Source organism: Bactrocera tryoni, chromosome 4 (genome assembly GCF_016617805.1).
Source record: "Bactrocera tryoni isolate S06 chromosome 4, CSIRO_BtryS06_freeze2, whole genome shotgun sequence".
Lineage (NCBI taxonomy): Eukaryota > Metazoa > Arthropoda > Insecta > Diptera > Tephritidae > Bactrocera > Bactrocera tryoni.
The window spans coordinates 19,683,003-19,706,450 of NC_052502.1; the positions used below are offsets into that span (position 1 = coordinate 19,683,003).

The 23,448-nt window shown below is 41.8% G+C and overlaps 1 protein-coding gene across 1 annotated transcript in view; it reads left to right on the top strand.

Moving 5' to 3' along the window:
- The first annotated feature begins 15,811 nt into the window (after nt 1–15,811).
- LOC120773712 overlaps nt 15,812–23,448 on the top strand; it is a 48,278-nt gene continuing 40,641 nt past the window's right edge. The window contains exon 1 of the mRNA XM_040102753.1: nt 15,812–22,729. Within this exon, the coding sequence (XP_039958687.1) occupies nt 15,812–22,729 (6,918 nt within the window). The remainder of the gene's footprint in view (nt 22,730–23,448) is intronic.

Below are 23,448 nucleotides of genomic sequence, written 5' to 3' on the forward strand. Positions count from 1 at the left end.
TCCCACGGCTGTGCCGCCGCATCGCAGCGCACGAGTCACGCATTGCCACACGTGAGTTTGAGTGAGAAATTTCATTTTCATTTTTCTATTTTGCCGCGAAGCGCCGTTCTCGTTTCTCGGTCTGGCACATTATGCAGTTTGTCATTCGTAGATATTCGCAATTACTGACACACATATGTGTGTGTGTACATATATACAAACAAACGAACATTTGTTTTTACACGCATACATACATATGTATGTATGAGCTGTTGGCGCGATAGCTAAACGAACGCGACCTGGTTAGCGGCGCGCAAAAGCGCATTGAAGGCCGCTGGACGGGAAAGTAGGTGGGCCCGCTAAAAGCTAAGTGATTTAGTGAAAAGCGAAAGGCCACGCCGCAGAACAAACTTTGCTGCGTATAAGATGCAATGATTTCGGAAAAATTATTGTCACGCATTACTCTGGTAAAAAACGCTCGCAGTGCAGTTTTAATTCTTCTTGCTCTCTTTGTTTGCGAAAACAGCTTTTATGTAAGTCAGAGAAATGCTCTCACTCACAATTAATGTACGGAGATCGTCGCCGCTTATACAAGCTTTGTACTGGTATGGATGCGGCTCACTAACACTGCTGAAGAAAGCAGTTAGCATTGGCGGTGCGCGAGAGCGAACAATTCTACGTTTTGTTTTATAGGGTTGCCACTGTTTACATATTTTTCTTACACGATATACCGTTATTTTTATTTGCTGTGTTCGGCATCGTGAAGTACTAGATCTGAATCGACTACTTTTCGAATGGCGAAAAGAAATAGCTTTCTGCTGCTGTGATATTGATGTTTTCTCACTAGCCCTTCTTCTTCTTCACTGGCGTAGACACCGCGTGTTAACAACTGCGCGCCAGTCGTTTCTTCTGTTCGCTATTTGGTGCCAATTCGAGATACCAAGTGCAGCTAGGTCCCTATCCAACTGATCTCTGCAATGGAGCGGAGGTCTTCCTCTTCCTCTGTTTCCACCAGCGAGTACTGAAAACCTTCAAAGCTGGAGTGTTCTCTTCCATTCGGACAACATGACCGCTGAACTATGTCAATGTCGACGGATATCTCGTACAGCTTATCGTTCCATCGACTGGGTTATTCGCCGTTGTCAATGCGGAATAAACATAAATCTTCCGCAAAACCTTTCTTTGGAACACCCCTAGGGCCGACTCATTAGATGATGTCATTATCCGTCTTACCACACCATATAGCAGGATGGGAGTGATGCGGGACTTGTAGAGTTTGGTCTTTTAAATTGTATAAGAGTAGGGTGAATGGGTCTGTCAATAAATAAAACAACCTCATATCACTGCACACTTTGAAGCTGTCGACCACCTATAAAGGACCAAGCATGAACACTGAAAATAAGTATATGTACAATCGATTTATCCGATAATTGAAGAGAATTGGCACTTTACAAACTTTTCGTATTACTGATTACACTACCGTTAGAGTCAGAAGCATTGACGATAGGGGTTTTTAGGGGGGGCCGAGCGAAATATTAATGGACTTTGGGTTAGATATGCGGAGATTTTCCCACAAATGTAGTTCAAAATGCAGTTTCAAAGAACTGAAGGACACAAGCGCTGACCAACGCTTGCTGAGCTCGCGTGAGGCCCATCGATCCAACGCTAGAATTCATGTAGAATCTCTTATCAATCTCTTATATCTCTTATCCAGCGCCTTCGTACATATCACACGGAGGTATGTGATGGAGAAGATGCCACTAGGAGTAAATTCCGCGACGCAAAGTTTGAAGTTATCAGGGATGCGGTCAAATTGAGAGAGGACTTCGAAATATCCCTTTAATGTGTTCAGTTTCCCAAGTTTGAAAGTAACCATCGCAGCAATGCACCTACCGGATATCTTGACATAAAATTCCATTACGGTGGTATGGATCACGAGAGAGTTGTGTTAAGCTGTCATGTTATTTTTTCAGTATTGTTTGGTATTTTATTGAGGAAAGACTTACGCCTAAACAACGTTTAGAAAACGATCAACTTTATTACCAAAATTCACGTTCTGTAAATAATGTCTTTCGCGCCCTTCGCTCAACTTATGGTCAACATAATCGGCCCACTGTGCGTACTATGCGCTAAACCTCACCCATTTTGAGACCCAGCGTTCATTATTGGATAATATTCAACAGAATAGGCTACGAAGAGTCGGATTCGGCACCGTTCACAACCGCTTAGACTGTCCTATGGAAAGACTGGGCGCATTTTACGTCGATATTTTAAATTCAAATCGTACAAAATACAGCTTATGCAAGAACTGGAGCCATTCGGCCTTCCCAAGTGACATCGCTTCGTTCTATGGGCTTTTAAAAAGTTCCAAGAAGATCTGACGTTTTCGAGCCAAATTTTGTTCAGCGATGAGGTCCAATGTGTATGTAAATAAGTAAAATTGTCGCATTTGGAATGAATAGCAAGCCGAAGAGATTCAAGAGCAGCCGTTTTATCCAGAAAATACAACGGTTTGGTGTAGTTTGTAGGCCGGTGGAGTCATCGCCCCATATTTCTTCAAAAATGATGCTCATGAGAACGTAACCGTCAATGGCGATCGTTATCACGCCATGATAACCGACAATTTGATGCCTGAAATTGAAACTCGTGATCTCGGGTCATTTGGTTTCAACAAGATGGCGTCACTTGCCACACATCGCAGCAGTCAATGGATCTTTTAAAATAACGGTGAGCAGATAATTACACGTTTTGGGCTGGTCAATTGGTCACCAAAATCTGGTGATGTCACACTGTAATACTTTTTATTCTGGAATATGTAAAGTCTAAAGTCTATGCGGATAATCCCGCTTCGATTCAGGCCTTGAAACAAAACATCACAGGTGTCGTTCGCCAGTTACCACTCGAACTGATCGAACAAGTCATCAAAAATTGAACTCAACACCATCCGAGATGTAGCCGCGACCAACATTTGAAAGAGTTAATCTTCAAAAAAATGGCAAAGAATGTTCTTTCAAATTGTAATAAACGTTCCCCATAAAATTTGAAGTTTCTGTATTTTTGTCTTTAAAATTGGCATGTGACCATAACCACGATTCCAATCCTCTAGCAATATAAAACAAAAAAAAATATTAATGTAGAATAATGTCGCTATGTCTGATTCTACGGGAATGTTGTAAGAAAGATTTCATGCAATGGCGACTGCCTGAAAAAAAAAACAATTTTTGTACAATTTTTTTGATTGTTTCGAATTTTTAAAGTTTGGGGATATGGATAGTTTCAGACATAGACAAGTCAATAAAGAAGAAACTCTAAAATTTCAGTTAATATCGTTTTAAAAAAGTTTTAAAAAAGGGAGTTTCGAGAAAAATGCTTTTTTCGTTTCAATTTCGGCTGAAACCGTTTGGTTGCCGAGTAAAAATTTTATATCTACGAACAAATTTCGAATTTTGAAAAATTCTCTTGTAGACATATTCTTGGTTAGCCAAATTTTAAAAATATAAAACTCAATTTTTAAGGCTAGAACATTCCATTAATTAACCACTTAATACCATTTACTTACATTCACCGTTTTTTCTCTAAGGAATAAAATAAATCATTCTTGAATATATCTGCTCTAGTCTAAAGTATTGCCAATATAATCAAGAATTTCATGTGGATGTTGTATTGTTTTAGGAAAGAAAAATCCAAATAGTTCCTTTTTCAATTTTTTTCGCCCCATCAAGCGCATCCAGTTATCACACGGTAAATTCAAAAACTCACCAACATCTTCGACTGACAACATACGTACTCGTACATGAACGGCCTTACGCTATCATAAACATTAACCTTGTCTCTTCCACGCACACAGATTATAATTGTAAATTAAATTTATATTTTTCGTTATTAAAAAAATAACACATAAACGCCTTTTTAGTGCAAATTTAAAACTCATTCAACATGCAATTAAATCTTCTACGCTGCTCCCCGATGAATTTCTGATGAATTGCGATTCAGATCGAGCAAATTACATTGCCATGCCACGCAACACCCGCCAGAGCGCCTAACCACAGATTACAAGCCACAAGCATACGCTTACATATGCACGCACACATATACAGTAGCACATACAAGTCTGCATACATATAAAGTTAGTAGCACAAAGGTTTCGGAGCAGACAAAGCTAAAGAAGCGTTAAAACAGAAGGCGCGGCTGCTCCAGCTCGGCGCGCCAGCAAGCGTTCGGGTTCAATTTCCTTTATGCGGCTCTGCAGCAGCACTCAGCCGTTTTTTCTTCATACTCTACATATTAAATATGAATTTTGTGCATGGATATGAATATCGTTGAACCGATTTTGGCGTGTCTTGTCTTGAGCTGAGTTCAGCTGAGTGTTGCGCTGCTGTTTGCTGACCCTTTGATGGACGTGCGGCGTGCGACGCGCGGTACGCGGCATGGCATGTTTTAATGGGCCCATTGTGTGCTAAAAGCGACGCGGGCGCTGCTTTCCCACGTTACGTGAAAATTTCCCATCATTTAATGGCCCACACAATTACAAACATACCGAGGGGCTGAATTAAAAACCACGACATACAAACACACTCATACACACTTGCACACTTCCATCGGTATGTATTGGTACGAACCTTTTGCTGGTGTCAAAATGTGGGGGAAAAGTAATCAAAGATGCTGACACTAATGTTGTCGGGTAGTGTAATCTAATATGTACTTAAAGATGAGCACTTGTCAAGAGTTGTTGTTGCTTGATTATAATATTGTAATGTGAATTGGCCACTTCTGGTGCACAAAGTGTAAAAAGATTGATCGGTGTTTTAAATTTCAGTTATTCGTTCATAAAAAATATTTGATGTGATGAGACTGTAAAAGGTTTGGTTTGAAAAATGTTCAATTTCAATTTAAAAGGCTAGCCGAAATTCATATTTGGCATCAACTGGTTTGTGCTGAGTGGCTGTTTGGTGCGAATAGATGATTCCAAGTGTAGTCAGGTTCTTCTGCACCTGATCTTTCCAACGGAGTGGAGGTCTTTCTCTTTTTTTGCTTCTCCCGGCGGGTACTGCGTCGAATATTTTTTGCACTGGAGTGTTTTCATCCATTCGGATGATATGACCGAGACAGCTTAGCCGCTGTCTCTTAATTCGCTGAACTATTCAATGTCGTCGTATATCTCGTACAGCTCATTGTTCCATCGACTGCGAACAGCGAATACCGTTGCCAATGCGCAAAGGATCACATAAAGCCGACTCATCAGATGTTGTCATTGTCCATGCCGGACGGCAGGACGGGTATGATGTGTAACTTGTTGAGTTTTGTCTCTGTTCGTCGAGAGAGGACTCTACTTCTCAGTTGCCTACTCAGACCGAAGTAGCACCTGTTGGCAAGAGTTATTCTGCGTTGGATTTTGTGGCTAACGGTTTTTTTGTGTTAATGCTGGTTCCAAGCTAGACAAAATTATCTATGTTTTCGAAGTTATGACTGTCAACAATGACGTAAGAGCTAAGCGCGAATAAGATATTTCGTCTTGCCCTCCTTCACTACCAGATCTGTTTGGTTCTTATACATTTTGGAGAAAGCAGAACTAACGGCGCGGTTGTTGAGGCCAATGATATCAATATTCAGCTCTGCCGCTCGAATTATTTTTTCCAGGAGTAGATTGAAAAAGTCGCACGATAGGGAGTCGCCTTGTCGGAAACCTCATTTAGTATCGAACGGCTCGGAGAGGTCCTTCCCTATTCTGACGAATATCGATCCTGTATTATTCAACATCAGTTTACTCAGCCGTATTAGTTTTGTGGGGATACCAAAATTCAGACATCGCGGCATAAAGGCAGCCCCTTTTCGTGCAGTCAAAAGCAGCTTTGAAATCGACGAAGAGCTGATGTGTTGATCCTTTGTTCACGGGTCTTTTCCAATATTTTGGTGAATATCTGGTCAGTTCGTGATTTTTCGAGGCCGAAAGCCACACTAATAAGGTTCAATCAGTTTAATGACGGTACGCTTAAGGTCCTACTGTTTTGGCAAAGCCAAGCTTTTGTAAATAAAAATCAATGCATGTCATTTCTGACCACTAACTTGGTGTAATTAACTATGAGTTCTCTTAGAAAGAAAGAAAAAGTATTAGCCGATCGGACGTTTTTAGGTGCCCACGTAAATCAAACTGACAAAACTGACCTTTTTTCTAGCGAACAAGACTGAGTTTACTTGCTGTTTTGAACAGACAAAGTAATTGACGCTCCACTGGGACTTGACATAATATCTGACGTGATTACAGTGGCCGTCGGTAAAGATGATAGGGCATAGAAATTGTAGCTCAGCTCTTTGAAAATTATATAACAGGACATCGTTTCAATAAGAGTGGAAAATTAGAATTAAACCTGCGTGTTTTGCAGTTAAAGCTATTTTTCAATTGAGACACGTTTAAATATTTTTCGGACAATTGATCTAAAGGCAGTTTGTATGAAACAAAGTTGAAGTTAAATCTACAGATTCGCCCCTTTAGAAATCAATGGAAAAAATAACAAAATTGCATGTATAGGTATTCGAATTGCTGTTTCAACCATTATATTTCCCGGTTTTACACTCAACGACTTTTTTTTCTCCTCAGATTTGCGTAAAATGTTCCTAAAAGAAATCGCCGAGGTTGAGATCCATTATTAATCACAACATAAGCTACAAAAAATGGTGTCGAAATATGTGAAGATTGCTATTATAGGTGTGTCGCTCTATAAAAGTGAGGTGAAGTGAAACATAGCTTATGTTTCTCACAATCGTCAACCTCACCTTTCGGCAATACCCTCTGTTCACTACGTATTAAGCTCTGACTCCCGAAAAAAGGCTGTATAGCCGTATCATCAGTTAGGAAGAAACTCCTACAGTTCTGCCTGTCTAGAGAAAATACTGACAACCCCAGTACTAGGTTACAAAGCAAGGTTGATCATCTAACCACATTAAACCAATTGATTAAAGAAACCAGAATAAATAAATATACGAATAATTGTGATAAGAATGACCTTTAGCATGAACTGCAAATAGTAGAATAGCTAACATTACAACAATGAGAGACACACTTTGGTATTTTAGGAGAAACATGGCCTTACAGCTACACAATATTTATTACAATTAGCATTAGTTAGGTGTGAAAGCTTAGTGAAGTAGCTAAGTGACAGCCCAGTCATCTGATTGTGCGCTGAGTGGCGAAAAAGGATTGCAGATGAATTACAATAGGAATGAGGACCTTCATGCAAAGCGCTCACTTCATTTCTGAATTAAAATATGAAACATGCACATTTATATATATGTACATGTATTCAGATTTGTCTACAAATATTTAAGTGATTGTTGTTGGCCAAACAATGCGTTATAAAAAGTCTGCACAGTAACAAAAACAATGGCAATAAAAGCAAACAAACCAAATTTTAGACAAAACCAGCAGCAAAACAAAAAACACAACATCATTTGATATGTAATCGCAGTTGTCGGAAATGTTAATGTGTCCCCGAGAAACACAACCACACCAACATGCATAAACCATATATGTATGTATGTATGTACAATGTATATACACATATTTATTTGTTGTATAGTTTAGCAGAGCTATACCCGTAATTAGAATCACATTTCAGCTTACCTACAAATGTACATACATATGTACTTATGTATGTATGTATGGGTGCATTGTAGTTATTTGTCTCGCCCCGAAAGTAGTTTATGCTTTTTTCGTGGCATTGTTGCGCATGCGCCATTGCTATCTACCTTAGCATAGGCGTTTCTTATGCTTGGGACAATCACAAAACATTGTGCTCTGCGGTGAATGCGATACCCGCAGCGGTCGGTCCAATTGTATGCATGAATGCGAGCCGGCTATGGGCAGTATGACACAATGTGTCACAAGAAGCTCGAGCGTGAAGCAAGCGAAACGCTTTTGTTTTCATTTCCAAATTGCAAATGCGGGAAGCTCACCGCGACAAAAGCGTTTGTAGAGCGCTCATACTTACAAGTACTTATCTATATTGTTTGTGTTTTCACTTATGGTGCAGAAATGTCCATCTGTATGTATTGTTGTTGTGCGCGTATTCTTTCTTGACACTGCCAACTCATTTATCGCTCCCATCAGCATATTAGCACTTTACAAGCTATGGAATTCTCAGAACAAGGGTTTAGCTGTAGAAAACCATGTCTGGTGGATCATTGTAGGCACACTTTGCAGGTATTTAATTGGTGACAATGAAGCGTTAATTACAAAATATAATAATAAAGGCATACATGTGTGTTAGTTATCTTTACTTTTGTGTTCTGTTAAAACTATTCCAACTTATGTGAAAAATATCTGTGTTTTAAGGAAAAAGTAGCGAAATAATAAGAAAATAAATTTCTTGACTAAACTCGAAATTGTTAGATAGTTAGATACTAGACCGTCTATAACGAATTATGGGTACCATTGATAGCAATATCGCCAGTACTTATTCGAATATACCAATCCTTTCTAAGTGTTCGCTTCCACTTGAATAATGTTAGATGTGAGATCGATTTATCAGATACGCTTAAGACTGTGTATCGTTGAAAATATGGTTTTAAGATTTATACTTCTATTTTATATTCGTATACACCCTTTAAAATTTTTGATATAAATGGTGATAATTTTCGAGGTTCTTGACTTTTTTTAAGAAAAATAACAAAAACTTCAAATTTAATGAAGAATGTGTATTATCATTCGAAAATGAAAAATAAATTTTGAAGATTATCTCTTTCAAATGTTGGCCGCGGTTACGTCCCAGATTGTCCATCCGTTGAGTCCGATTTTAGATGACTTGTTCGAGTATTTCGACAGGTGTTCAACCGGCGAATGAGACGGGTGTTTTTGCTCCAAGGCCTAAATCGAAGCGGGATTGTCCTTATAGTCTTTAGACCTTACATATCTCCACAGGAAAAAGTCTGACGGTGTGATGTCGCCGAGATCACGAGCTTCAATTTCAAGAATCAAATATGGACCGATTATTCCATCGACCCACAAAGCACACCAAACCAATCTATTCTGGAAGAAATAACAGCTCTTGAATCCCTTCAGGTCTTCGTTCCAAATGCGGCAATTTTGCTTGTTTACATTCCCATTGAGCCAGAAATGGGCCTCATCGCTGAACAAAATTTGACTCGGAAACTTCGGATCTTCTTGGAACTTTTCAAGAGTTCAAGAGTGGGACCGTTCGACGTGGCTGCAGTTCTTACACAAGCTGTATTTTGTACCCTTGCAATTTAAGATCACGACGCCATGTCGTTCCATATGTCATTCCGAGTTACTGCGAACGGCGCCGAATCGACTCTCCACGGTCTTCGTGTACACTCTCAGCTACGCCATAAAAGGCTGTTGAAAAATGTTCCACTACTTGTATCACCCGTTAATTATGCAAGAATTTGTCTTTAGCCTCAGAAAAGGCATTAATTTTAAGCACGATATTTCATTGCAGTTAAATTCCTTTCCATCGAACATTCTTGAGGTCTGAAAAGAGGAAAACATTTTGACATAAACTCTTGATAAAACGCATTTTATTCTTCTTCAGTGATGATTTTTTAGCGGTTTTGTCTTTCCGACGTTTCAAAAACTTTTTATAATGGTCGCGGTTCATGACGGTTTTCGCTTTTGCAAGATAGTCAAGAAAAATTATTCTAAAAATATCACGAATTATAGATGCTTTTGCCAGCTGGCTGTTGCTTTTTTAGGTTAAATATGTTAAAAGTTCGATCTTGTGACAAAGGCCAATACGGATTTCACTTGGTATACTGAGTATGACAGTCCATGGGGCTGCCTAAATACGCCTAAGTATTGATCCTTACGTTTATAAATCCACAAAGCATGTTGTTCACAAAATTATTCAGGTGTCTAATACCAGTCTCAGCCATTTCACTCGGTTGGTCGAAGTTATGATTACCCAGATGTTTCAATCTCAGTTTTACGAAAGGTGGAGGAAAAAGTTTCTGAATGTTTTTACCTTACCTTTCTCTATACTACTTTGACAATTAGCGTTTGCTGACAAGGTTTTTATCCTTATTACATTTACGCCTATTGGGCAATGTTCGGTAAAAACTCCTACCACTGCGACAAGATGAACAAGGTCAAGTAATTCAGTGGATCTCCTGCCTTTTGGGCCAGAAGGATCTTTCAACCTCACAAGAGCTAGTTGTTCATCAGCGTCTACTATGCTTACGCAAGGTCTAAAGATCCACCGCTAGAACTGCAGAGAGCAACGGAACCCCAGCTCGTTTCCAATCCGTAGCAATCGGGACAAGGGTGCTGTTTCTTGCGAGTTCATTGGCTTTGAAGTTTTCAGCAGTTTTGCTATGGCCAGCCATTAAAAATAGTCTGATAACGAAGTAGTGTTTTCGAGCTACCTCTACGATAGCAGGGGAGAGGGCTGGGAGAGAACCATATCACTTTCCTTTCCCCTAATTTACTGATATTGCCATTTGTCATTGTAAGCTTATATTTTTGTGCTTATTTTCTTCTTCTCCAGCAAAGAAGAAGACCCCGTTTACGCGATTATGGACTGAAACAGCGCGCCAGTCGTTTCTTCTTTTCTCTATATGGCGCCAATTAGAGATACCAAGTACAGCCAGGTCCTTCTCCACCTGCTCTCTCCAACGGAGTGTATGTCTTTTTCTTCCTCTGCTTCCACAGGCGGTTCCTGAATTGAAAACCTTCAAAGCTGGAGTGTTCTCTTTCATCCGGAAAACAAGTTTAGCTGTCTCTTTAAAAACTAAATAAGGTGGATCACTGGCGAATAAGCCATAAAACAGTGTTTTCCTATTATTTTAATTTTCTACGTAAAACAACCACAGACACAGCAACAAAGGCAAGATTGCAAAAAAAAAGATCGTCTCTACACTTGCATAATTATCACAATCTTTGCTGCTTAAAATTTAAATCAAAAAGAAACCCGTTTTTCCATTGAGGTAGAGCAGTGTTGTGATTTCGTCAAATGATACCCGGTCACACACTTAAGTGAGGGATCATTTACTTCCTATGTACTCACATACGAAGTTTACATTTACCGCTAACCATTTATTATGTTTACTAAGCAAGATCACTTCTTAAAAACGCTGCCCAAACTTCACTTAAGACACTTTGTAAGACCGCTATCACTAAGTATGGTGCCGCATAATTCCCAAACATGAGAACTGAGCGATGAACAATAGTTGCAGTGTTTAATTGTATTAGTCTTGGAGGGGATATTACGCTGGTGCTGACAAAGATGTCTCCAAGACCAAGTGCTGATGCTAAATTTTCACACGCGCACAAGCAAAGCTCCAGCTCTAGCGGTAGCAAAAACCAAGAAAGTATCAAAAACTGAAGAAGACTCTACTCAGCAAACGCTCACTCCTACACATGCGCACATGCATAGGTATTTATGTATCATGCGCATGCGCACACACTTAGTAGACTCCCACAGCTCGTGTCTGTATTGGTCTGGGCTTACACACGACTCGAACAGGGCCAACTCGACTTAAGTTTGTGTTGCGCTTCTGCGCATGCGTGCAGTGAGTATACCGTAATGCATGCTTAACGCTGTATTCGTGCAGGGGATTGTCTCTATGTACGCGCGACTTTGTTATTATGCGCTGGAAAATTAAATTTACAACTAACTAAGTTAGACTATAGAAACATACATATGTACATACATATAAAGATAGTCGCAAATGTCCCTCTTTTACTTACTTATTATTACATATTATTTTCTCAGCCCATTCAACGACTTCAACATGCGCACGTATTGGGTTGCCAGGGCCGGGCTTCTGTGCGAGCAATTCAGTTTACTTCCGAAAACCTTTGAGAACGGACGCGTTTTTCTTGCGTCTTCATGAGTAGTCTGCTGAATTAATTCTTATTTATTATATGTACGCGTTCCAAAACAATAACAAAAACAAGCGTGCGGCTCGGAACCCGAAAAAATGTACTGAAAGTGAACAACCACCGTCCGAACGAGACAATTTTAACCACCAATCGCGACTTTTTTATTGCCTTTTATTGTGTCATTAATGTTTTGTGTTTCTTGTTTCTTGTTTTTGGCTTTTTGTTGTGTTCGTCTATTCTACGCGGCCAAAATACCCCCGTTCACCGTACTTAGCAAGTAAAAATATAAATACTTTATGCAAACGCGCGATCGCCTCTGAAGCGTGACCTGTTATTACCTGCGCGCACTCGGCTCTTCGCGTGTGTTTGTGTGTGTAAGGGAATTTCGTGTACTTTTCGGCGGTCGTACTTGGCTTCAGCTTGTGGGAAGCTAAGTGTATTGTGCAATGTCCTGTGAGGACATCTTCATGTGTGTGTGTGTGTGTATCTAAGGTGGCATGCACCTGTCATGTGTAATCGAAGAAAAATATCCATAAATATAAATTGAAAACGGTTTTCGAGCGCGAAATATTGACTACCGTGAAAGTAACGAATATAAATTGGTTATAATAAGAAGGTAATGCTTTATGAGATAAGAAAATTCTATAAATGTGTGTATTATGTGTGTGTGTGTTAAAAGTTGAGTGAGTTCCCACGCTTTGGTAGTGATAAAAATAATTAATTCTGAAAGAAGTTTGGTGCATATACATATGTACACTAATTTGCATTCGGTTTACTATTATCGGTTTATACCTGTTGAAAAAGTATAGCATACTCAAAATTTTTTAATAATTGACTTTGTTACAGCAAATTGGCATTCGAAAACCACGAATATTGAAAAACAATGAGCATCATCTTGATTTTTGGCATTCGAAAACCACGAATATTGAAAAAACAATGAGCATCGTCTTGATTTTTGGTCGGGTTTGGCATAGTTTTTTTTGGTTTCGGCACGTTTTTTTCACTTCATTCCGATTATTGTTGACTTGTTTGCATGTCAAACACATAAACCCATGTCTCATCGGTAGTTATAATGCTCTCCATGAAGTATGTCCAAGGATAGCTATTGACGGCACTCTTTTTGGAAAAAAATAAGCTGCTTTATCGGGACGAGTTGAGCAAGAACGCATTTTATACCCAAAATATCCACCAAAATTATTCGAACGGACTCGTGTGAGATGTCGAGCTCTCTTCCGATTTTCAAGCACCACATCCTTCACTTTTTTTAATCAAATCATCAGTTGAAGAGTTCGAAGGTCGTCCATAACGAGGCATGTCTTCAACGATCTCTTTCGACCATCTTTGAAGCCTTTGTACCACTCATAGGCTTGTGTTTTTGATAAAACTGAATAACGATTCTGCACACAAAATTTGGTTATAAATACAAAATTTGAGACAAATTCTTTGTTCGATATTTTTATCCATTGTAAAAATTGCAGCGTACTACTGTGGTGTACCGACTTAAGCAGCTGCTGTAAACAAACTGGTTGACAGATCGCGTTTATATTTAGCATAGTGATTAAAGACAGTTCTACCAACTTTGTTCTTCTATGTATACATATCAGTTAAGACGATTTAGCCATGTCCATCTATCTGTCAATCTGCCTGTGAACTATTTCTCAATTTTAAAGATATTACTCTGAGATTTTTCTCGTTCTTTTCTTGTCTAGAACATGTTCATTTGTCAGAACCACCTACATATATCGAACCACAATATCATAACAACCTTTTCCCTTATTAAGCAACCTTACTTCGACCTGATATTTGTTTATACCAGACAAATTGTTTCTAGAACTAGCAAAACTTTTTCCGTTGGTTGCATTTCTGAAACTAAGGTGTTTTCTTGTTTTATTTATATTTTCGACGTAAACCCATAAACCACTACATATATTTCAAACGAATTTTCACATCCTTTTTTTTGGGTCTATTTTAATCTGTAGGAACTCATTAGATGGCGCTGTAATCGGATTTTTAAAAACTTCTATTCATGAACCCATTTTGATCGAATTAAAAGAGTGTTTTCTTTTATGATTACAAACAAGTTTTAATATCGCGATTTCGTAGATATGACATCTGGGTCGAATTTTTAAAAAGTTTAGTTCGATATATTGAAACTCCTTTATGTCTCATTTACGACTAGCTTTTGAAGTTAGCGCTCGTCTTTATGTTATCTTACAATTATAAGGTTCGTTACAATTTCTTTGTAAAAAAAATAATTTTGCTCATATTTGATTTAATTTATTTTAAAATTGTCGTGTCAATTGTTCTAGACTTTTGTATTCTTTTTAGTAGTTTGTTCGATTCGCCACTCTTCAAGACAATAAATCGATGTCACCTAATACTGTCTTCCCAATGTATTTTCATTTCCAATTATTCCGTATCATTTTATTGTTTCTAAATAAGATACCGAATCTTTCCAAACAGGATATAATATAAAACGCTTTTAAAAGAAGAAGAAGAAAAGTTTTAAAAGATACCAAGGAGGCTGGCTTCCATGTTCCAAATACCGGCCGATAATAATATTCAAGCAAAGGGGTAATCCGACGGTTTTAGTGATCTTCCAAATCCGATTGAAAATAGTCTCGGAGATTATCTTTGCAGTGGTCCTAAAACTATTTCCAGCGAACATTCTCTTGAAGTTCAAGTCAATTCAAGTCAAATCAAGACATAATTCATGCACTCTTCATATCGTTTTCATTGCTTTGTGCCATGGTGCATCACCTTGGAGAAATAGCATGGACCATTAACAGAAAAATATTGAAAATAGCTCTTCCGTTTGCAAGATGATCGATGGAAATTATTCCTTGTACGTTCCAAAATACAGAATCCACAGTTGTTGTTGTTGTAAGGCAGGATTCTGCCCGAGTTGACAGTCCTTGGTCGTATAAAAATGCGGGCCCGTTCGGGTTACGTAGACCGGACTGTCGTCGGAACGAACAGATTCCACAATTTTGCCCTTTGGTTGTTGGTTGGTTGAAAAGAGGAGGCGCGTGAGCCCAAGGCCGCAGGCGTCCGCACTTTGGTCATCATTATGCCTATTGTGCTCCCGGTTCGTAACCAAATTAAGCCTTATCCAGCAACTCAACCCCAACTGCCCAAAGTTTTTTAAGTTGGAAGTTTTTGGAGCCGTAGAATATGTTCCTTCTCATACATTTTCATAGTTAATATTCCAGCATCTTATCATCCTCCGCGCATTCTCTGCATTCCACCGACTACTCTCTTCCCATATCCTAAAGATGGAATCTGAAGGGTAGGTGCCCTGTGATAACCCCTAAAATGTTATGAAGCTCCCTTTTGCTCAGAAGTCGGAGCTTTTTGGTCTGTCTGAAATTGCATCATTTGTGTTTATCAAAAAATGGTCTTTCTTCATTAATATACATACTTCTATATTTTTCATTATAACCAAATGACCATCGAACTACTATATGGAGGGAGCCATTTATGCGAAATAATGCTATTTTTCAAGGCAGAAACTAAAAGGGCGGTGATTATAGGGACTATATAGTATATGTATATATATATTATGTAACAATTAAAGGTTCACAAATCTTTTGAGACATCTTTCTCTTGAACATTCTAAAGCTAATCGACTGCAACTAGACTAGTGCAAGCTAGTAATATATTTTAATTAAAATTAGACCTGTTTGATAGAGACATGAAATTTTTGACTTGCCCAGTTAATTTCGTCAGTAAAGAACTCGTGTGATTTTTGAATTGATCCGCAATGCGTTTGGCGTATTATTTTCTTTATCTTTCATTGATTTTGTTTGGGAACGTCTCATTTACCTCCGCTTTGTTTAAGCACGTTCAGTTGCCATATATGTACATAAGTATGTATAATTAACCGTGGACTCATCTTGATAATATTTTTATTTTTGTTTACAGTTTTTAAATGTTCGAAAACCGGTGAAGCCGAACGGCCTGCTTGGTGACGCATTGTGAAATGTTCCAACAACAAAAATGATGTTTCTTGATTTACTGATCTTCTCCACGGCCAACTCACAACGATCAGCAAGCGACGCAGTGGCAACGGCAACCGTAACTGAGGGTGTGGAAGTAGCTGCGGCCGCGACAACAACAGAAACAACAGCGACAATAGCAATTGGCAAAATGACAACTGAGGGCAAACAAAGCGTGCAAACCGCAAACGAATTACAACAAAAGCAGCAACTAATTGTTGGCAACTCACCAACAACAGCAGGCAGCCACCAACAACAAGGGGCAATAAGCGACAACAAAAGTGCAAAGCAGCCAAGCGCCAAAACGGCAGTAAGCGACGGCGAACAGGGCAATGCAACGCTGCGCTTTGTTGATGACAATAAAAGTCAAAGCGACAAGCACAATGCCAGCAGCGTTGGGAGCAACAGCGGAAGTGCTTGTGGTGCCAGTAGGAATACGGCAATAAATGATAGTTGTTGTCGTTGTTGTTGGCCAATTGTTAGCAGTTGCAGCGGCAGTGGCTGCGGTGGCCAAGGCAGCGAAGTGGCAATGCATCGCTGCACAATGCCAGCAGAGCCGCCGATAGAAGCACCAACAACAACAACAACCACAACAATAGCAACGGCATTTGAGCCGATTGCATGCAGCGCCGGGGAGAAATGCGTCGAGGCTGAAATTTCAATGCACCCGGGGGACGCACGGGCAATGCCAGGCGACAAAGCGGGAACGGCAGATACAAAAGCTATTAATAACGCGACAGAAGCAACAATAACAACGGCAACAGTAGAGCCACTTGTAAAACGCTTGGCATTAACATGTCCACACAGTGCAACGGAAACGCCAGCGAGTACAGTGCACGAAACAGCCGCGTTAACATTTGGGTGGTTGGAGGCGGCGCTGCCACGACATAACGGTGGTATGGAGAGTAAACACGACGCAACGCAGCGCACAGGTGGGAGAGCAGGAGCATGCGCTGTGACGGCGCCAGCGACATTGACAGCAACAATGCCGCTGACGAGTGCGACTTATGCTCTTACAACAACAACAGCAACAAGCATACCAAAAACAACAACAAAAACAGCAACGACAAATATAATAACAACAGTGCGCTCCGACACTGACCAGAACACAGCGAACGGCAATGCTACCAACAGTCATGACAGCCACACTCAGCAGGCGAGCTTCGACGATGCCAGTGCCAGTGGCTGTGACAGCAGCAGCAGCAGCAGCATACAGCAAAGAGTCAGCGACTTGCTCGGGGCGGTAAGGGACGTGACGAAATCAACTTCGTCATCGATCGAAACGAGCTCACCACAACGAGTAACGATTACGTGCACGAAGGACTACGACAGTACGTGTGTGGCGCCAACGAATGTAATACTCCCCACTGCCAACGACACATTCCAACAGGCTGAGGACGTGACAGCGGCAAGGAGCAGCGTCACGAAATCCTTAACACAGCAACAAACCATTAACCAAAGCGCAGGCCACAGCAGCGAGCGTAGCGACGACAGCGCCAGTAGGCGAACTAGTGAAAGCAGCTATGATGAAAGCAGTGTGGTGAATGTGAAAGCACATAGAATAGTCAGCTTGGCCAGCGACGACAAGCACGACGAGGACAACGACATACGAGTACGACGTGTGGCTGGAGCAGCAGCAGCTGAAAAAGCTGTAGCAGCTGAGAAGAAATTTTCATTAAATTCGAGGAAAAATTGGGAAATTGTGAAAAATTGCAAATTATTAAGCGTTGAGCAGACACTAAGCGCTTTAGTGTATAACGGTATTGTAGCGAATTGTGAAAATCTATTGTGTAGTGAATTTGATGCCAAAGGCAGTGTTGATAACAAATATTTATGTAATTTAAGTGATTCGAATGAGTGGTGTATCTGTGAAGCGTATTCGTTGAGGGGGGACCAACGACGACGAGGCTGCAGTGCGGCCAAACGAGCACCGGAGGAGGGTGGCGAGCAAAACGACGAAGACGACACAGCTACTGAGCGCAGCGCTAACGGTACCAGCGTCAGTACCATAGGTAGTGGACGACGTAGTGGTGCCAATGTCGATACCATAAAGGCCATTCATGAAAACATTTCAGAAGTTAGAGAAAGCAACTTTTGTCTAAAACGGGCCCTAGTGGGCAAAAACTGTAGCACTTATAAGAGGTGTGTAGAAGTGTTGGGTGACGAAAATAAGACTGAATTAAAGCCAATTGTAAGCGCTAGAACAGTTAAGCACTCGAATTTCATTGAAGAAACAACAGCAGCGACAGCGACAGCTGAGGAGCCCGACTTCGTCGGCAGTGGAGGACGCCATAGGACTTCGAATACAGACAGGGTGGATGAGGTTGAAAATTTTGAGGAATACTTTTCATGCGAATTGTCTACACTCGTTGCGAACAAGGCACAGCAACAAAAAGCGAATGAGGAATGCAAAGAAAGTGTGGTGAGTGTTAATAAAAAAGAGCTTAGTGCAAGACAACCAGCGAAACAAGAACAAAGCCAACAACAAAGCCAACAAGAACAAAGCCTAGAAGAGAAACAAGCCAAAGCAAGTGTAGATAAAATTGAAAAGTGCCAGCGACAAAGCGTGATTTGCGCAAATCAATCTAAACAAATATTTTGTCAGCGAAACACGAACAAAGGACACTGTCAGACACAGAGCAAGGCAGCAACCAGCAGCAATAATACCAACAACCATAGTGGAATAGGCACTGCTTACGATTCAACGAATACGCAACGAGCGCAACGAATACATAATTCGCAACAGAACTTCAAATTTATCACTGCGAGCAGCGGCCGCGACCAGCGCCATCAACAAAAGCCTCAACAGCCTCAACAGCCACAACAGCCTGAATGCGCGGCGGCCAATGTTGCGCTCATTGAATACGCCAACTACGGCAACACCAACAGCAACAACAACAACACCGACGACAACGAATTATTAGTATATAAAGTGAATAATGCGAGTGTACATGCCTTACGGGGGCGGGGAATAGCAGACGAAACCTTAGTGAGGCCACAGCTTACAAGTGGAAGTGCGCGGCACAGTGAGGTAGCGCCGTGCGACGGGAGAGCGCACAGCCACGAACAATACGAACAGCAGACGCAGTCGAAGAAATACCAACAGAAGTGGTCGAAGGCAGCGTCGGGCACGGAGCAGGCACAAGTAGCGCCAGATTGCACCCAAAGCCGCTGTGAAGTTATTAATGAAAGCGGGACGGTCTACGCGACCACCAACAACCCTTCTGTGCACACCACTGTAATTAGCAGCCCAATTGGGGCAGCGACTGCGGGTGGTGAACCCCTACAAACGACGACGACGACGACGCGCGACCAGATAAGGCAGAGTTATCACAAAGCGAGCGAAGAAAGCAAAATAAGCGATAAAAGTGGGGAGGTGCACGAAGCAGAGGCAGAGGCAGAGGTATTAAGTGAAAAGTGTGAAGCGGAAAGAAAAAAACACACAGAGAACTTATTTAAGTGTGCAATTTTTGCAAGTGGGCGCAACACTAGCGACGCGGCACCAGAAAGTGCAAGTAATGCACGAGATAAGTGGCCAAAAGGACGCACCAACAACAACAACAACAGCAATACCGACAACGACAACAGCACACAGCCAGGCGTTGAGGCACAAGTGGCTAATGTTGCCATAGAAGCCAGCGGAGCAAAGGATGCGAAAGTGTTTAACGAGGCGAGAACGATCAACACGCACTCAGCTTTCTTAGCTAATCTGCCACTAAGCGAAAGTGCCACACAACGGCTGGGGTGCTGCTGCGACAATTTAGTTCAAGTTGCTGCACAGCAAACTATTGACGGCAAAGAAGAAACTACAACTCTGCATATTCCCTACGAGCAGGTTTGCTGCAGTGAAGAACAAAGGCAGGCAGTAGACGCGGAGCAAATATTTAGACTCGAAGCAGAAAAATATGGGGAACATGCTGCTGTAAAGCCACCGCAAGCGAATGCAAAGTTAAGTGAGGCAGATAAAGTACTTGTGCATAGACAAAACATAGCCGAAGTTGGCGCCCCACACAACGTCAGCGATAAAGCATACGACGCCGAGACACAAAGTCACAAGGGAGCACACACACAGCACGCACCCCCATACCGGGGTAGCGATGAGTTCGCAGCTAGTCAACGTTTGCAACGCTTGCAACAACATTTTCGCGGATTGATATGCGTGACACGCAATCATTTGAAAGACGAAACTCCGCACGAGTACGACGACGAGGCACATACCAACGCAGTGACGGCAGGTGTGGACGAGCACACGAAATTGCAGAGTATACAAAACGGTGGTGACGCCGACTTAGACGACGACCACTACAATAAGGACGACGAGGACGTGCACGAGGACGAACGTGCAGTTTGTGTATCGCAACAAGCAGACAGCAACAACGAGTTGGTAGAAGCCTTGAAACGCCGCAGCGAAGGCAAACAATTCGAAGGTAAGCACAAAGGCTTATTGGGAGACGACGCGGCGGCGACGACAACGACGACGCCAACAACGCAGCAGTGTGCTGCTAGACAGGCGACGACGACGAGCGCACCGACGAAGGAAATTCCAAAGAGCAACAACAATAGCACAAGGCAAACAAACGCAAGCAATGAAGCACTAGTGGCTGTGGCTACGACAGCAGCAAACGACGTTGCAAATACAGCAAAAATCATAACAACAACACTTGCGGTTGGACAAATTGCAGGTGGCACAAAGAAACGGTATTGTGCTGGCGCAGTAAGGTCGCCAGTAATTGTAGCGACAAACGGAGCAGTTGCAGCCATTGAAAAGCCAAGTGCAATCCAATTAACAGCAACAGCAACGCATTGCAACAACAGCACTGCTGGTGACGTTACGTTAGCAGACAACAACAATAATCAAGCGTATAAAAATAATTGCAATCAACACAATAATATTGAGGATATTAGCAACACTTTTGTGCATTACAGCAGCAACGAGTGCGCAGCAGCCACAGCGCACACACGCCAAGAGTGCAAAAAGAGCAACGAGCGAGTGGGAGAGCGGACAGTAGCCGCGGTAGAGGAGACGGAAGTCGACCGAACAGCTGTAATCGCCAGCAAGCAACGAGCAGGTGCACTTGACTCGCTGCTAGCGACTAGTGTTGTTGCTGACAAACTAACGGCACACAATACAACCCCAACCGAGGTAAAAATAACTGTCGCCGAGCGCGGAGCGGAGACGACGGCAGTAGTGCAGAAAGTAGTGGTTGCGGCGAGTAGCGAAACAGCCACCCCAACGCAGGCAACAAATGCCTGTGAGGCGAATGCCAACAGTGTTCTAACAACAACAACAAACAGTGATGTGTTAGAAACAAACAATAACAAAAATCGCGTGTTAATAGTTGAAAGCGCGTCGACACGCCATAAACAAGCTGGCACAACAGATGCCACGGATAGCGGAGCGTCACGCGAAACTGCACTGACCAACGCAACCGCAACGACAACAACGACAACTGCTGCAACCAGTGCCAGTACAACAATAAATGCGCCGAAAACTTTAACTAACTCGCAATTGAGTGAGACGCCTTCGAACCCAACGAAAACCACAACATTTACGAACGCGCCGCGCCAACCGTTAGTCCAGCAGCCGGTAGGCGATTTGGAAGCGTCAAGCACCAGTACCACACCAGTTGCAGTAACACCCGCAAGATCACGCACACCTACACCATCACCACCACCACGTCCGCCACTACCGAAAGCGGCATTGAGTTGTGGTCGGCTAAGCGCATTCGTTGCCACAAAACCCACAAATCAGCAGCATTTTCCAGCGACACCAGGACCTCTTTTATACAACAATAACAACAGCAACGCTGACAATACAAACACCACCAGTTACAACAACAACAACTTTGAATATTACCTACCAAGCGCCACTTATCGGCCCATATACGCGCTGTATCCGTTGGTGGGCCATTCGACGTCCGAGTTTGATGCGCGCCGTTTGAGTGATATCATCGGTGGTGTTGGTTACGTAGCAACAACAGCAATAGCAACAAGTACATTGCCGCCATTGCCCGTTGGTGTGGTGGACACAAATCAAAATCCGACTTTCGTGCGCAACACAAATAAGTGTGAACTCAGTCGGATCGGTGGCCAAGATAGCGGCAGCGGCAACGGCGGCCACATCACCAGCAGCTGTGTCATACCGCCGTTGCGACCAAGCGCTGGCAACGTTTTTGCAAATTCTGTCGATTTCGAATGTTACGACGAATTATTCGACGAGGTGTCGTCCATCGGTATTGACGACGCGACGGTTGTGCAGCCGAACGCCGTGGTCATTGTGAGCGCGGACGTTGATACGAATTCGATTTGTGATTGTGTGAATTGTGTGCGTGAGCAAAATGAAATTAATTCACTAAAAACCAACAATAATACCAACAACTACAAAAACAACGAGGTTAGTGTAAATAATTTGTCAGTGAACAGTGAAAGCAATTACGCTCGTTTAAACCAAAGTGAAGCGTGCGCGTCGGACGTGACAACGCGTACCGAGATTTGTGCGAGCAAAGCTCATTTAAGTGCAATAACAAAACAAACAAATCCACACAACAACAATAACAACAACCAAAACCAAAGTAAATACCAAAGCTTTAACATCGACACCAACAAAATGCGTGAAGTTAACGGTCAGTTGCGCGGTCTGCTCAAAAAACCGAATCGTCCGCCGCCGGCGCGCAAGAATCGTGTCGTCTTCGACGAGACACGCAATGAGTTTTTCGAGGCAGATTATATTATTTTAATACGTGAGGATTGCGCCTACGATGAGGAGGACGAGGAGCCGTGCACATGCGGCGAGCACGAATTGGTGCGTCTGTGCTGTGAGGAGGGCTGTCAATGCAATTACTCGGCGGTGGGTGCCACCGTTGGCGGTGGTGGTAGTGGCGGTGTCACCGGACCTGGCGATGATACGCGCACGCCGCAGGTAAGTTCACTTTTATTTCAATTGCGCCACAAATTAACTGTGAATGCACAGTTATAGTAGTGTAAGTGTGAGACAACGCCAAGTGAAATTTCCAAATTTCCTTAGATTTTGAAAAAATTATGTCACGTGCGTTACGTCTATGTCAACGTATTTTTTATTAAGTTGTTTTTTTATTCTTTTTTTTATTGTATTCCAAAAAGTCGCTATTTTTATTGTACGGAAGCTCACGAACACACGTTTTTTCTATAAACAATGAAACCGTTAGACCGTGACGGTTAATGTACCGTTTGGGTGAGGCTTTTTGACATTGTCATCGAAATTTTTGAACCGCGTACAAAATTCGAAAAGATTTTTTTTTAATGTAGGGATTGTTACGGTTTGATCATTAGTTTTCCATAGAGAACCAAGCATTATTTATGTTACCTCAGAGTTTTGTAACATTCAGGCATGTTAAGGCTTTAGCTCCCGTATATTGATAATTTCTATGCCTCCAAATAATTTGTTTCAATTCCTGGTACCTTTTGATTGTTCCTACCAGAGATTATCACTCGAATTGAGCCCATTTGTTTTGTAGTGGGACTTAACCGAAAAAAGTCATGTGTATGGATTCTGAGAGAGTTCACTTTGGGAATTTTTGTGACGTATAAAGTTTTCTATCCAGCAGTGGCCAATTACAAATGTTCTAAATTCGTGCTTTTTTCAAGCTTACTTAACCTTCA